Source organism: Martes martes (genome assembly GCF_963455335.1).
Source record: "Martes martes genome assembly, chromosome: 4".
Classification (NCBI taxonomy): domain Eukaryota; kingdom Metazoa; phylum Chordata; class Mammalia; order Carnivora; family Mustelidae; genus Martes; species Martes martes.
Genome location: NC_137891.1, coordinates 161,495,259 through 161,511,888, shown reverse-complemented (window position 1 = coordinate 161,511,888; position 16,630 = coordinate 161,495,259). Strand labels below are relative to the sequence as shown.

The 16,630-nt window shown below is 39.6% G+C and overlaps 1 protein-coding gene across 1 annotated transcript in view; it reads left to right on the top strand.

The window, feature by feature from the left end:
* The window catches only part of MACF1 (microtubule actin crosslinking factor 1), a 325,960-nt gene that overhangs the window by 264,133 nt on the left and 45,197 nt on the right, over positions 1-16,630 (top strand). The window contains exons 58-65 of the mRNA XM_080800760.1: positions 6,290-6,451; positions 6,651-6,821; positions 7,458-7,624; positions 11,568-11,727; positions 12,097-12,423; positions 13,403-13,487; positions 13,998-14,239; positions 14,930-15,136. Of these exons, the coding sequence (XP_080656886.1) occupies positions 6,290-6,451; positions 6,651-6,821; positions 7,458-7,624; positions 11,568-11,727; positions 12,097-12,423; positions 13,403-13,487; positions 13,998-14,239; positions 14,930-15,136 (1,521 nt within the window). The remainder of the gene's footprint in view (positions 1-6,289; positions 6,452-6,650; positions 6,822-7,457; positions 7,625-11,567; positions 11,728-12,096; positions 12,424-13,402; positions 13,488-13,997; positions 14,240-14,929; positions 15,137-16,630) is intronic.

The following is a 16,630-nucleotide window of genomic DNA, read 5'->3' as shown; positions in this document are numbered from 1 at the left end:
GTGTAAGATTTCAGTCACAGTCAATACTCTCAACATTTCTCTTCCACAGAGCTGTGTTGGTTAGTTGAAAGAATTCATAAGAACAGGCTGGGCGAAAGCAGTATCTATAAGTATGAATAGCAGCTTTTTAATACAAATGTGTGTTTCTTAAAGCCAGAATAAGGTATAATAATGTTTATGAAAAGAGATTTTAGCCATCTCGTCAAACGTAGTGTCCTGAAACAAGGCACTCTTTTTTTCCTGGACTTCTTGTTTCCTAATCCATATAATAAGGGATTTAGATTAAATGTCCTCCTACCTCTCTCATAACTCCAAGGTTCTGAGATTCTTAATGTTAGAGAATGCAATGTGTTAGGAAACTGATGGGAACAGTGTTCACATCCTTAAACACTCCTAGTCAAAGACATTTAAGATTGGCTACTTTCTACAGTTCTCTGCCCCAGTGTCATTTGGTCAGTGATAGCGAATGAAGCTGGTAGAAGTTTCGTCTAATACAGTCGGGGATTACTGAGTACAGAGGTGGTTTTGATTTTATACCATCCCCAAGGCCCATAAGAGTGCCTTCCTTGTGGTAGGCATTCACTGTTGACTGATGGAGTGAATGTCAGTCTCCTGAATATCCGTGGTTGCTACAGAGAGATGGGTTCTCACATCCACCCCATGCCAGCCTTTCTGGGCAGCCTTCTTAGCTAGAGCACCAATTAAACCTGCAGCTACCAGCAATGAAAAGTCATTTTGATTACAGGCCACAAGCTTTCAACTTAGCTGTAGGTCCTACTGTTTAGCTGAGTGGTGGTGGTGTCACCTTAGGCTTCACCAGATATTTTGTAATGTAGCATCCCATCAAGCTATAATGCATCACCTTTCAGATTGGGGAATGATTCCATTTTCTGAGTTTTACTGAACTTGGGAGTGACACTGGGATCCCAGAAGTCACAGCCATTTTTGATAATACAGAATATTTTTAGTATAAAGCCTGCAGCAATAATCAATGAAGTATAGGGATTAAATTTGTAAGGAGCTGATCAAATCTGCATAAAGGAAAAATTCAGAGGAATCCCTAATATCAGTCTCAGATCTGTTTCCTCATCTATAAAATTAATAAATGGCACTAGGTAATTTCTGAGGGTCCCTTCAGCTATAGGAGGTAATCATTTTATGAAATACTACCTGATAAAATGGCAGGAGAAGGCAGTTGTGGGTTGCAAGGTTGTCCATCATCTTTAAAGTGTGGTTACGTTATGGAATATCTGGAGGTAAGGTGATGTCTGCATTTATGTACAAAAAAAGAAATCTAAGACATTGCCCCAGCCAGGACGTTAACCAATAAGAACGTAGAGAGGCTATTTTGAAAATATTTATTGAAACAAAATATGTATCATTATAGAGGTAACATGAGTATACAGATTTTGCTAAACTGGTGAAATATTATTGAGAGAAAAAGTTTTTCCAAGATGAGAGCTGTATGGATTTCATTTCTTCCCAAAGGGTTCCTAGAGGCAACTGAATTGTCGTTTTAATACATAAACACTTAGAACTCAGCAGGTGATCATACCTGAAATGCAATTTAGATTTTGTGTGTCTGTGCATATATGCAAATGCACATATGTATACATGATTAAAATAGATATAAATTTTCTCTTATTTTCACAAGCACGTGGAGTGGGCAGAGGGAGAAGCAGACTCCCTGCTGAGCAGGGAACCTGGACACTGGGGGCATGGGCACCATCCCAGGACCCTGGCATCATGGCCTGAGCCAAAGGCAGCCACTTAACCAACTGGGCCACCCAGGCGGCCTGATATAAATTTTCTAATAGCATTAGCGAGCGATTGATAGAAGAACCAAAATGCTAGAACTTATTCTGCTATCCCTTTAGTGGGATCCTAGGCCCACTGAGAGAACAATCTGTGGTTATTTTAAACCCTCTTCTCTTTTGCAGACTTCCTCAGTCTTATTTCCAGACACTGTTCAACAGAAGACAAAAAATCTTTTGTATAAAATTAGGGGTTCTATAAAATTCAAAATTTATAAGAAAGTCTTTTAAAGCAAAAATTGGGGAGCCCTACAATCTTAGCTCAGTGTTTGAATGCTCAACTGATCAGCAGAACCTTCCTAAATTTGTTTTCCTTGCCTAATACCATTTCTATAAAAGTATTCATTCATTTACTGGATAAATATTTATTGCTTACCTACTCTGTGCCAGGTATTGGGGCTCCTGCAGTGAATAGGATTGGTATAGTCCTTGCCCTTGTGGAACTTACATTGTATTAGCAGAGGCAGATATTAAGCAAAAAGGACACAAATATAGAAGCACCGGGCTGGCTCAGAAGACCATGTGACTTTTTTTTTTTTTTTTTAGGATTTATTTATTTCAGAGGGAGAGAGAATCTCAAGCACACCCCATGCTGTTTGTGGAGCCCCACACAGGGCTCAATCCTATGACCATGAGATCACGACCTGAGTCAAAACCAAGAAAGAAAGAAGGATTTTAATGATTTCATTTACATTTTTATTTTATTTTTTTAAAAGGTTTTATTTATTTATTTGACAGAGAGAGCACAAGCAGGGGGAGAGGCAGGCAGAGGGAGGAGCAGGCTCCCTGCTGAGCAAGGAGCCTGATGCGGGACTCAATCCCAGGACTCTGGGATCATGACCTGAGCCGAAGGCAGACGCTTAACCAACTGAGCCACCCAGGTGCCCCTCATTTACATTTTTAAAACATTACTCTCAGCCTAACGATAGAGAAAACCACCCTACCTAGACAGTAAACATTCTCAACACTGGCTGGAGTTTATAAATCTGAGGTTTATTTTGCCTTACATTTTATTAATTCATTTTAGGATTGGCATGAGATAGAGAAAACACTGAATGGTTTGCAAAAAAAATCAAAACAAACACACACATACACAAAGAAACCACACTGGCTTCTATATGTGGAGTGCATTAACGGGGATTAAGGACAGAGTAGCGAGGCCTGCTAGGTTATTGCAGTTGTCTAGGTGGCTTGGACTAAAGAGACGTCAATGGATTTGAAGACCAGTTGGTTAGACTCAAGATATATTTTGGAGGCAGAATCAATAAGACCTGATAATGACTTTATGTAGGGAGGGAAGGAGAAGGAAAGGGAGTTCTCAAGTTTGGCTTCTAGGTTCTAGGTTGTACAACTGAGTGGATGGGAGCAGTAGTAAATTATTGATTTAGGGAAGAACAGGTTTGGGGGAAGAGGAAAGGAGGAGGTACTGTTCAGTTGTGGAATGGTTAGGTTTTTGAGGTACCCATGATTCATTTGTATGGCAATATTAAGAAAATACTTGGGTGTACAGATGCACACATACATATATTTGTACACACATATACAAACATACCATAAACATGGTTAATATTTAAAGCCACGGGAATAGATAGAATTGCCAAGAAGAGAACCCAAGACTGACATCTTCCCCTGACCCCCACCTCCCAAAGATGAACATATGGAGGTCTAGAAGAGAAGGAGGGAGAGAGCAAAGGAGATAAAAAATGGATCAGGCAGGATGAAAACTGGGAGAATGTGGTATTACCAAAGACTAAAGTGTTTTAAGGGGTGCCTGGGTGGCTCAGTTGGTTAGGCAACTGCCTTCAGCCCAGGTCATGATCCTGGAGTCCTGGGATTGAGTCCCACATTGGGCTCCGAGCTCCACGGGGAGTCTGCTTCTCCCTCTGACCTCTCCCCTCTCATGCTCTCTCTCACTGTCTCTCAAATAAATAAAATCTTAAAAAAAGAAGAAGAAGAAGTTCTTTAGGGGGTCCCTGGTTGACTCAGTGGGTTAAGCCTCTGCATTCAGCTCAGGTCATGATCTCAGGGTCTTGGGATCGAGCTCTGCTTCAGGATCTCTGCTCCCTACTCTCTCTGCCTGCCTCTCTGCCTCCTTGTGATCTCTGTCTGTCAAATAAGTAAATAATAAATCTTTATAAAATAAATCTTTATTTATCAAAAAAAAAAAGCTCTTTGGGAAATTTTCTGTTTTATGTCCCAGTTGCATCTTACACTCTTGCAATAATTTTTACTAGTGTTTTGCTCTGGGAAATGTCTGCCAGCTCTGGTTGGTTAATAACATGGCACAGCCCCATTGAAATACTGAGGAGTAGGAATTTTAATGCATCTGAAAGCACTGATTTTGCAGAACAGCTTTATTTGGGAGTTGAGAGAAGGGAGCAAGTGTTTTCAAATGTACTTTCTATAACATTCTGTTCACTTGGGTTCAAAGTAAATATTTAGATAGTGTTTATTTAGAAGTACTATCATAGATTCTCAAACTTCTGGACAAAAGATGAGACATATATCCATTCCCTGTCAACTCAATCCATGCAATGGAGGTTGGGAAACAAAAGAAGGAACCTCTAATGCTTCCATAGGAAATGTTCATTGACAAAGTAAATGCAGATTTTTAAAAAGAATTAGCTCTGTTATATGAAAGAGATTACTAAGTTATTTGAATATATTTTACTTTCCTGTGTCATGTTTATCACTAGCCAGTAGAGTTTCTTGCCAAGGTGGAGATATTCCCTATCTGTACTGCCTAGTACAATAGGCACTTAACCACATACAGCTGTTGACCACACGAAATGTGGCTTAGTGTGGTTGAGGAACTGAATTTTAGTTAAATAGCCTCATATTGGACAGCACAGAAGGAATTTAAATGTTAAGTATGACACAAGATTTGCTTACTGGATAAAAGCGGGCTCTTCAGTGTGAACTTGATGTCTTCCCTCCTCACCTTTGGTTTTCTTTTTTTGCCTTTCCAATCCCCACACCCTACCACCACCACCATTTTGTTGTACCTAAGCAACTTAAAACATCAGAGTTGTTTTTTTTACCCCCTCTGCTTTGATTTTTCTGCAGTGAAAACATCTTTAGTAGAAAATGGAATCATAGCACTTGCTTTTTCCGGGAATCATGTTGTTGGGGCAACAGTCATTTTTAGCTGAACCGCCTTGTAGTGTTGCCTAACAAAATATGGTGTAATCAAATTATAGTATAAAATGAAGCTCCTTGGTAATTACCTTTGAAACCTTCCTTTTTTAGTGTTCCCTGGGGCTTTTCCTCCCTGGTGAGTCACTTATCCAGCCATAGCCCATTCTCTCAAGAATCCGTTTCCTAATCCAAGTGTAATCTGTAGTCTCATATAGGCCAAAATTAATCCTAACCCGAGTTTATGTTTTTCTTTTACATTTTTGTTTTCTTCCATTTTCTGTCCTTCTTTGGCTTTAGTTAACTCACCTGTGTCACTGAAACTGAAGGAACATTTTATAGAAGAAAAGAGAACGGCAGTAGATCCAGATTGGATCTATAAAATGTGTGGAATGTGGCTGATTTTATCCTCAGATAATTGATAATTGAGAGAAGTCTGATCTTTGAGACAATTATCTATTTCATTCTTTTCCTTAGTACTATTAATGTGTCAAAGTATCATTTTCTTTTGACTCTGTTTCCTTTCTAAGTCATAATGGAGCTTATAAACTTCAGTAGAAAGAAACATGCATTGTTTGTTACACTCCTTCACATTGTTTTAAAATTCCATTGTTTAATGATGAACATAGATATTCAGTATTATAATTTTAAGAATGCTTTATATATATCTGCATCTCAGAGTATATGTCTGAAGTTGGTGAGGACATTTCCCAGTATTACTGGCCCATTTCCCTTTGTAATCTCAGGAATACTGCTCGAAGATTATTAGCGGTGTGTGGTCTGTGGCCCTGGACCAGAATGGAATTAAATGACCACAGGGCGATTAAACTATGAGGTTGGCGTTTTTCACAAAATTAATAATGTTTTGGCTAATTGAGTTATTGCTCCTAGTCAAAGAAGAGCATTGCATGTATCAGTGGTATGTTAAAGCTGTTCCCCAAGGTATTTTTAATCTTAAATACTGGTCATTTGACATTCTTCCCTTTTAGGATTGATATACATCACACTTTTATGATATCTTGAGACTGATGCTTCTCTATTCTCTGTAGCTTTTTGCATTAAAAATTAAGCAAGCAGAAATCAACCAACCAACCACGAGTCATTGGCTAAAAGACCTAAGTAGTGCCATAACTCTCTGTAATTACTTGTCTGTAGGAGGATGTACTGAAATGTGAAACCACATGTTTCTTTGATAGTTCCCTGTACAAATGGCTTGTTTTCTCTTTTTTTTCTTGCCCCTCTTTTGTTAAATATAAATTTCCCAAGAATGATCAGTCATTGTTGGTGTAGAGGGTCTGATTGCTGCCTTTAGATTAAATCTTTGACTTGCAATTATCTAGATGTTTCAGAAAGAACAGGTGGATCCCCTTCAAATGAAGCTACAGCAGGTGAATGGACTTGGCCAGGGGTTGATTCAGAGTGCGGGGAAAAACTGTGACGTGCAGGGTTTGGAACATGACATGGAGGAGATCAATGCTCGATGGAACACGCTGAACAAAAAGGCGAGTGGCCGGTGGGGGGTAACTAGTGCCCTGGGAATGGGGGGCTTAGAAAAGGCACATCTCAAGCTGAGGTTTCCCTGCAATCTGAATGCAAATACAAATTTAGCAGTTGCAATCTGGAGTTACGGGGTGGGGGGGGCGGCAATCATTTAAAAAGCTCTCTCCTTCCTCCTAACGAGGCCCCACATCTGTGATACAGGTTGCACAAAGGATTGCACAACTGCAGGAGGCTTTGTTGCATTGTGGGAAGTTTCAAGATGCCTTGGAGCCGTTGCTCAGCTGGTTGGCGGACACTGAGGAGCTCATAGCCAATCAGAAGCCTCCATCTGCCGAGTATAAAGTGGTGAAAGCACAGATCCAAGAACAGAAGGTAAGCGAGAATGTTGGGAGGGTGAACTGGAACAGCCCGTGGGGAGTGGCAGACAACACATGTGCTTAAGAGTTCAGGAGCATATTCCAGAGTTTTAGGAGAATCCTGACCTACTTTGTGTGATCATGAAAAGAAAAGTGAAAACTGATTTGCCTCATCTTACTTAATCAACCAGCTTCCTGTGGCACATACTGGACCAAACAGTTATCTGCATTTGTGTTTTCACTCAGAGCTCTGTCTTATGAGGTTTTTAGGGTCAGCAGTATTCTGAATAAACAGTATATCATGTATAAATAAGTTTCTGTCTATATTTTTTGTTGGCTTGATTTCCATTTCAGTGCATTTTTCTCCTGGTTCAAAATAAGTTCCCTGTTAGTCACATAGTGACCATCACTCCTCCATTTAAAAACCAAAGTAAGCGTATGAGAAGTCCATGCATGGGTAGCAACTTTGCCACCTCTCATGTTTTTGCCTCAGGTTGGAAAAAAAAAAAGCCACCATTACTCGATCCAGTTTAGGATTTGGTGGGGTGGGGCTTGGGGATCTTTTGTTTGTTTGTATTTTCTTCCTTATTTCAGATTGTAAAGTGACCTTGTGTTACCACTCTTCATTCTCCTTAAACATTATGTGCTCTAGTTGCTCCAGCGGCTCCTCGATGATCGGAAGGCCACAGTAGATATGCTTCAAGCGGAAGGAGGCAGAATAGCCCAGTCAGCTGAGCTGGCTGATCGGGAGAAAATCACTGGACAGTTGGAGGGTCTTGAAAGTAGGTGGACTGGACTACTCAGCAAGGCAGCAGCCAGGTAAGGCCAAAGGGGTTTTGAGGAACGGGTCAGAGAACGTGTTTTGTCCAGTTTTTGACTTGCTGTCCTTGAGGTGCTCTAAAAGGTCCTGGATGAGTCATAGAGTGTTTGGGCAGGTGTGTCATGGCCTTTTATCTTGAAGGAGAATAAGTTTTCGGAGGTAATCCTCATAATCAGTCACTCTCAGGAAATAAGTCTCAGCTACTCCAGGAATTTCTGAGAGCTGGAAGACTCATTGCTCAGTGTTGTTGTTCTGCTGAGATATATTCGTGGTTCCAAACCGACAGACACTGACGCCTGCAATCCAGCCAAGTTATTTTCTGAGTTTTTGAGACAGATTTTTTCCCCTTCATATTTATAAGTAATATTTTTGATACTTGGAATTGAAATTTATCATGTTTCTTTTCTGATTGCTTATCCCAATATTAGATATTTTTGCATCTAGGAGCTAGTCTGTGATTCTCTTAAATACATGGACATTCAAGAGATGCATGAACAATCTTTAGTAAGTGGCCAAAAGATAGGCGGCATACTTTTCTCCTTCAAGGAAGTGCTTTCTCCTTCTGTAGCTATGTACCCAACATTATTTAAGCTTAGTATGTCACCTGAATGTCTTTTACCTTATATTGTCCCCAGTTTTAAAAATAAATGTTAGCTAGTTAAATCTGTATGAGAGTAGTGTAGATGATCATTTATCATTCTTTCAGTTTTCTAGGTAGCCAGTGGCAGTGGTCAGCTCTTCAGTCTCCTTATTTCCACTGGCCCACAGTGTGCTTGTTTTCTTATCTGGGTTGCAAAGTATTGTTGACCATATTAGTGGGAGAAACAAATATGAAAGAACTCAACCTAATTTTTTTAATTACACTTATTTTTATTTCTATATTGCACTGCTTTTTTTCTTCGCTTTATCCATTTCCATTAATAGTGCCGTTAACCTTCCAGTTACCAGGCTTCAAAGCTTAACTCCATTTTTTTACCCTTTCTCCCCCGCTCCTTTGTGTTCCCACATCTATTAGAATGCTAAATTCTGTCCATTTTACTTCCATAGTGTCTGCCCTGTTCATTCATTTCTCTAATTCCCGCTCAGTTCCTGAGTTGGGCTAGTCCACTTGAGGTAGTTCCCCAAACTAACTCATCGCTAGTCACTCATCACTCAATTACCGCTTAACCCTCCGACTTCCCCTTTGCCTTGCTCAGAAATTTAATGACTCCCTGTTGCCTATGAAATAAAATCTAAACTCTTTAACCCAGCATTGGAAGCCCTCAGCTATTTGGCCCTAATCTACATTTCTTAGTCTCTGCTCTTCTCACTCCTTATATCATAGGTGAAGTATGCCATATTCTTCAGTATCTTCTGTCACTTCCTAATTCTGTGTCTTTACTGATGGTGTTGCATCTTCCATGAAATACCTGTGTTTATCTTCTCCTTTTCTATGAAGCTTTTCTTTGTTCCCCAAGCATGGAATACCTCCATCTTCCTCTTAACTGCTGTAATTCTTTATTTTTACCTTGTATCATTATTTTATGTACTTAATCTCCTATGCCCATAAGCTTATTGAAGTCCTCTGATTTATTTCTGAAGTATCTTTCTATGACGTTTTCCTTCTATCCTACCCACTTCCATCCTCCTAGGCTAACACAGTTTCTGGGTCAGTATTTTAAAGAGAAATACCAAGAGCAACTGTATTTGTTACAGATATCCTAAAGACTTTTATTTAGATTCTTTAATATTGGATTTTTGATACCTCTAAATTATGTTCACTCTTTGCTACCCCAAATCCTATTACATTGAGTTCTTTAAACTTTCACATTCCCAAATCCAGAGATAAGTCAGAAACAAAAATCAGGGATAATTTTTTTTCATTATACACACACACATATGTATATACATATGTATGTATATATATAATTTTTAAGATTATGTGCTTTAGTTATAGTAATTGAAGATGTGTTTTGAAGGCTGGCACAAACAGATTATTCTGTAGTTCATATTGACATTTAAAAATAGCATTTAGAGCCTGACAATTCACAGACCTGTACCCCTGGGGCAAATAATACATTATATGTTAATAAAAATAATTAATAAAAAAAATAGCAGGGCGCCTGGGTGGCTCAGTGGGTTAAGCCTCTGCCTTCGGCTCAGGTCATGATCTCAGGGTCCTGGGATTGAGCCCTGCATCAGGCTCTCTGCTCAGCAGGAAGCCTGCTTCCTTCTTTCTCTCTGCTAACCTCTCTCTGCCTACTTGTGATCTCTGTATGTCAAATTAAAAAAAATAATAATAACATTTAGAGGGGCATTTGGCTGGCTCAGTCAATAGAGCATATGACCCCTGACCTCGGGATTGTCAATTTGAGCCCCACATTGAGCGTAAAGTTTACTTAAAAAATAAATAGAGCAGCCTCATATTCTTCAACATTAAAAAAATAGTAATAATAAAAATTGGGGCACCTGTGTGGTTCAGTCCCTTGAACATCCAACTCTTGATTTCAACTCAGGTCATGATCTCAGGGTTGTGGGATTAAGCCCCACAATGGGCTGTCTGCTCAGCAGGGAGTCTCCTTGGGATTCTCTCTCTCCCTCCCCCTCTGCTCCTCTGCTCACTGTGCACCTGCTCTCTCTCTCTCTCAAATAAATAAAATCTTAAAAAAAAAAAAACCCAAGAAGTTTATTTAAAAAAATTGAAATTAAAACAGTATTTAGCAATACATTTTTCTTTATATTTAAACATAATTGGATTTCCAGATCATTAAAATGGTAAGCCTTTATATTTAAATCATTTTTTATTAAATTTGCGGGTGCCTGGGTGGCTGTGTTGGTTAAGTGTCTGACTCTTGATTTTAGTTCAGGTCATGATCTAGGATCCTGAGATCAAGCCCCACATGAGACTTTGTGCTCAGCACGGATTCTGCTTGTCCCTCTGCCTCTGCAGCTCCCACCCATGCCCCGTATGCACACCTACACTCTCTTGCTCTCTCAAATAAAGAAAATAAATTTGTCCAGGGTACACAGCATAGGACCTGGCACACATCCTGTTCTGTAAAGGTTTATTGAACTAAAGTGCGTCATATACTTCCAGGTCTTTTCAAATGACATAGCCTTTAGTCTGTTCTTAATGATTCAAAGACATAATTATGACCTTATATTTTAATCTGTGTGCTAATCCAGTTCTGTAGTTGTTTTTCTTTCACTTTCCTGTCAGACTCCCCCTCCCCTGTGTAATTTTTAATCTATAGGATACTTGAAATCTAAGCTTATTTAGTATGGATGTTATCTTAAATAAGATTTGAGATTCCAAGTGAGCTGTGACATCTATAATCTTTTGACTGCCATGTGTGTAGGCAAATTCAGCTACTCTGAGGTCATTTTTTTTTTGCCTTAGATCTGGATTCAAAGTTGTGTTCTGGTGCTCGAAATCATTGGAATGAGGGAGATGGTGAAGGAGTTCTAGTTCATAGTCTGCCTTTGCTTCTCACATGCTCACTTTTCTTAACTCAGCAGTGAAGGTAGCAGTGACAGGAAGAGAGAAATGAAAACTGATAATTTTTTTGACTCCCTTAAAACTTCATTTTAGTCTCATATTTAGATGATGCATGTGCTACATCCCCTAAGAGAAAGAGCATTAGAAAGTCTGATTCAAATCCTAATTGCATTGTTACTATTCATTGGGTGAACTGGACAAATCTTTCTTTAAGCCTTCAGGGTTAGTTTTCTCTTTTGTAATAGTGAGATAATAATTCCGCCTATCTTACAGGGTGATGACAGAACCAAAATAAGGGAATGTTTATGGCAAGCCTTTAAAACCACAAAGTGCTATGTATATATGTTCTGTTTACTATTGATACTTAAAATGTACCCGCTAAAGATTGGTATTTCACTGAACGTAGTACTGTTAGTCTTAATGTGAATTTTTGCCTGAGCAGTTCGTTCTATATATTTGTGTAGGCAAAAACAACTGGAAGATATCCTGGTTCTGGCCAAACAATTCCATGAGACAGCTGAGCCTATTTCTGACTTCTTATCTGTCACGGAGAAAAAGCTCGCTAACTCAGAACCTGTTGGCACTCAGACTGCCAAAATACAGCAACAGATCACCCGACACAAGGTAGGGAGAGGCTCTGGCAAATGAAAACACAGCACTGCAGTCAGAAAGCCTAGAAATTAACTGCCTGTAGCAGTCTAGAAGATACGTTTGGCCAGGGGAGGGATGTTGGGGGGGTATTAAGGTTTAATTTGAAATATGGTCAGATTATCCATGGGAATAGTCACATCCTTGAAGTAAAAATAACAATAGACTAATAGGCTACCATCAGGAAAAAACAGCTTTTGTTCTCACTTTTTATATTATTTTTGCCTTTCAGTAGGTGAACTTTTTATATTATTTAATTTATTGTATCATTTGTTATTCATTGTTTCATGTTTACTTTTCATTTATTCTGTTTCTGTTATTCATTTTTTCCATCTGGATTTCCAGGCTCTGGAGGAAGAAATAGAAAGCCATGCAACAGATGTGCACCAGGCAGTCAAAATTGGGCAGTCCCTCTCCTCCCTGACATGTTCTGCAGAGCAGGGCGTGCTGTCAGAAAAGCTAGACTCCTTGCAGGCCCGATACAGTGAGATTCAAGACCGGGGCTGTCGGAAAGCAGCCCTGCTTGAACAAGCACTGTGTAACGCTAGACTGTTCGGGGAGGATGAGGTGGAGGTGCTCAACTGGCTGGCTGAGGTTGAGGACAAGCTCAGTTCAGTGTTCGTAAAGGATTACAGACAGGATGTCCTGCAGAAACAGCATGCTGACCACCTGGTATTCACGTTTTCCATTTTTATCGTCATGTTATGAAGTTATTTTGTAATTTTGATTCATGTTTCTCTTTATTTCTTTTCTCTTATTCATTCCAAATATTTTAATTCCAAACAATTTAATTTTATACATAAGCACGTAGTTATAGACTTGTTGCTAAGGACTGATCTATTCTTAGATGAGTCCATGGAAATACTTGCCCTTAAACTGAATCAGTAACTCTAGAAGATCCAGAGTACAGTCAGGGGCCATCCCATCTCCAACTCAAGTTTTACATCATTAGGTCAGGTATCACTCAGTTTCTGTCTGAGAAGTTTTATCAAAGAGAATGTAATTTAACAGAGCCAAACACCAAAATAATGCCCAGGGTTTGACCACATAGCTGTAACTTCTGAAATTTTTTCTAGGTTTATGTGCTCAAATTCCAGGGATTGTCATCTTAATAGAAAAAAAAATTTGTTCTTTTCATCTAATTTTTATGAAATTTCTTAGTAAAAATAGACAGTAAAAATAGACAAAGCAGTTGTTTTGTTGTTGTTGTTGTTAATGACCTAAAATTCTGCTTCATTGACTTCAGATATTGAGAATTTTTAAGCAGGATCCTGATTGAAGTCAGCCTGTTCTTGCTGACTTTCTTCTCTTGAACTTCCTGAGTCTTGGTTTTGGACATAGTACACATTTTTGCTGAATTCTCCTTCCTTCTTTCTTGGGCTCAGGTTTGGTACCAGTGTATTGGTAAAACTGATTTAATTCTACATCTCTCCCTATCCAGTACAGGGGAGAACTTGCCTATAAGTATCAGATTTAATTTTTCTGAGTACTTAATGGCATAACCAAAGAGATAATGAAGGAATCAAATATCCAATGTGTAAACTAACCTGGTATTTGTCTCTTTACTTTAAACTTGGTCTCTTAAAGTTCTCGCCTTTCTTTCCCTTTGTTGTGCCATAGTTTTAAAATTAATGCTGTTCTTTCCTTTCAGGCTTTAAATGAAGAAATCATTAATAGAAAGAAGAATGTAGATCAAGCTATTAAAAATGGTCAGGCTCTGCTAAAACAAACCACAGGTACTTGGAAAGTGCATCTCTTCGCCTCTCTATAGTCACTCAATCACTTCTCCCAGGAAATAAGCACCCTGCACTAGCCACTTCTCTTTGTATATAGGAGAAGTTTATATTCACTGATTGTATTACCATGTGATCCTGGAGACTGGCAGCATGGGGTCCTATTTCCTATTACCTTGTTGTCTCACGTTTGGTTGTAGATGATGGCTCCCCCTACCTTCCAGTATGTGTAAGGCCAGCAATCATGGAATGGTGCTGGGAGCATCTAGAAACACCTGCAGTTGAATTCAGACCTTAATAATCTCAGAAATAGCTTCTTTTGTCAATTAGAATGTTTATTTCCCACCTCCCTTAGTGTGGAGTGGTAGGTGAAATTGCTACCATAGGGAGAGAGCATCTGTAAAATTCAAGGTCTACATTGAAGAAAGGGGGATTAAAGAGACTTCCTGATCCCTGGAAGGAGAGTCCCTCATTTCCTCTTAAATATAAATGACTGCACGCTGTCCCCCACAGGTGAAGAGGTATTGCTTATCCAAGAGAAACTGGATGGAATCAAGACTCGCTATGCAGACATCACGGTCACTAGCTCCAAGGCCCTCAGAACTTTGGAGCAAGCCCGGCAGCTGGCCACCAAGTTCCAGTCTACTTATGAGGAACTGACCGGGTGGCTAAGGGAGGTGGAGGAGGAGCTGGCAGCTAGTGGAGGACAGTCTCCCACAGGGGAGCAGATACCCCAGTTTCAACAAAGACAGAAGGTGAGCTGTCATGTCACACAGTAAAGGGAAAAAAAATTTACTCTTAAAATCCTTAAGTTCAGATTTTTAAGTTTTATCACCAACTGTCTCTACCTTAAATCTAAACCAAAAAGTTCTGCCTCCTTTGTTTCTTGTTTGCTCATGGACCGTAAGATCTGATATAAAGGCGGATTTATTAAGACTACTTGCTGTGGTCTGAAGGGGGGTGGGGGGAGGACTGAATCACTGATTCCAGGGAAGGTTGCTTTACAGGGTAACATTTTTAAATTTACTTTTGTAACTCATTCTCTGGAGAGTGCTTCATGATTATATTTGTTTTTCCTGCAGGATCTAGTACAGTTCTAGATGTGCAGAAATACTGTGTAGGTACTTATTGAGTTAAATGCCTGTGCTTAAAGAATTATTTTATCATTTCTACTGAAGTAGGGAGAAAAAAAGAAAGAGACACTCTTTGTTTTACCCAGAGACAGTCTAGCCAAAGAAGTGTTGTAGACAGTTCTAAGCAGCAGCTAAGCCTAAAGTCAGGCTGTGGAATGACTGAAAAATCTGAGACAAGAAAAAAAATAAGTGGAGGAAGGAGGTCAGAGCCCTGCTGGGATGTGTGGTAGAGATAGCACTTTCCACCCAGCACAGCTGCTAATGTGCTTAATTTAGCAAGGAATGGCCTGAAAACTTTTTTTCCCTCCTTAGGAATTAAAGAAGGAGGTCATGGAGCACAGGCTGGTGTTGGACACAGTGAATGAAGTGAGCCGTGCTCTCTTAGAGCTGGTGCCCTGGAGAGCCAGAGAAGGGCTGGATAAACTTGTATCTGATGCCAACGAACAGTACAAGTTGGTCAGTGACACTGTGGGACAAAGAGTGGATGAAATTGATGCTGCTATTCAGAGATCACAACAGGTAATGTTTATAAACACCACTACATTAGTATTTTAGGCAGCAGTGATAAATATATATAAAGTATTTAAACTATGTCCCACATAAATATAGGCTCAGGAATAGGAATAATGAGATAAAGCAAAATCTGATGTAACAAATTATTTCAGTGATTGGATAAAGGTATGTGAGGATGGATCTTAGTTTGACCGAAAATATTTGATCCTTTTTGAGAAGAAAGGAATTTGTGGTAGAGTCTGTGTGAGCCCTCTTCTCAGCTACTGCCCCATTAAGAGGCAGATTCTGATAGAAGTAGATAATATCTAGGATCAAAAGGTCTAAATACATTCCAGTCTTGGTTTGACTTAATCAACTGTTTTAGCATTAGCTGGGGGAAGAGGGGAAGGAACCAAGAACTATAATTACTATCAAATATGCTAACCAAAATAGCAAAGCCATCCAAAATAGAACCTTCCCAGTAAACACAGGTGTCATATTTCCCTCAATTTTTTTTCCTTCCTGCTTTCGGGAAAAAGTTATTTGCTTTCCTTTGTAGCTGGATATGCACCTATTAATGTGTCATGGTGCAAAGTAAATACAACATGACTTCGTGGGTTCAGTGATGAGCAAAATCTTTGTGAACCACGTAGAAGTTTGCTCTGATTTCAGGTGTGTCCCCAACGTGTCTTTATTGATATCCCTAATAATGGCCAAATATTTCAGTATGAATTTATCATGCTTGGGAGGAGTTTATTTTCCTCTTTAAAAAGATAGTAGGTGGGGCGCCTGGGTGGCTCAGTGGGTTAAAGCCTCTGCCTTCGGCTCAGGTCATGATCCCAGGGTCCTGGGATCGAGCCCCGCATCGGGCTCTCTGCTCGGCAGGGAGCCTGCTTCTCCCTCTCTCTGCCTGCCTCTCTGCCTACTTGTGATCTCTGTCTGTGAAATAAATAAATAAAATCTTAAAAAAAAAAAAAGATAGTAGGTTGGCAAAATTGAAGAAGAGAAGAAATTGGGGGACCCTCATTAAACAGCAATCACATAGAACATGTTCTTCATTTTTCTTAGTTTCTGCATGACCCTTTAAAAGTTGGGTGTTCTCCTGGGTTCTTAACACTTCTTCAGCTAAGCAAGTACTTCCTAGTTAACTTGACTCAACTGTCTGCTGCCATTTTTAGTGATATATTTAAACATATGACAAAAGTACTCTTCAGTGTATGGGTAGGAAAAAGAACTGGCAGAAAGAGCACAGGCTCATAAAAAGATTGTGATAAGAAGTGTATTTTTTTTTAAGATTTTATTTATTTATTTGACAGAGATCACAAGTAGGCAGAGAGGCAGGCAGAGAGAGAGGAGGAAGCAGGCTCCCTGCTGAGCAGAGAGCCCGATGCAGGGCTCGATCTCAGGACCCTGGGATCATGACCTGAGCTGAAGGCAGAGGCTTTAACCCACTGAGCCACCCAGACACCCCAAGAAGTGTATTTTTTAGAGTGTCAGTTTTCATTGTTGTTTCTAGCTATA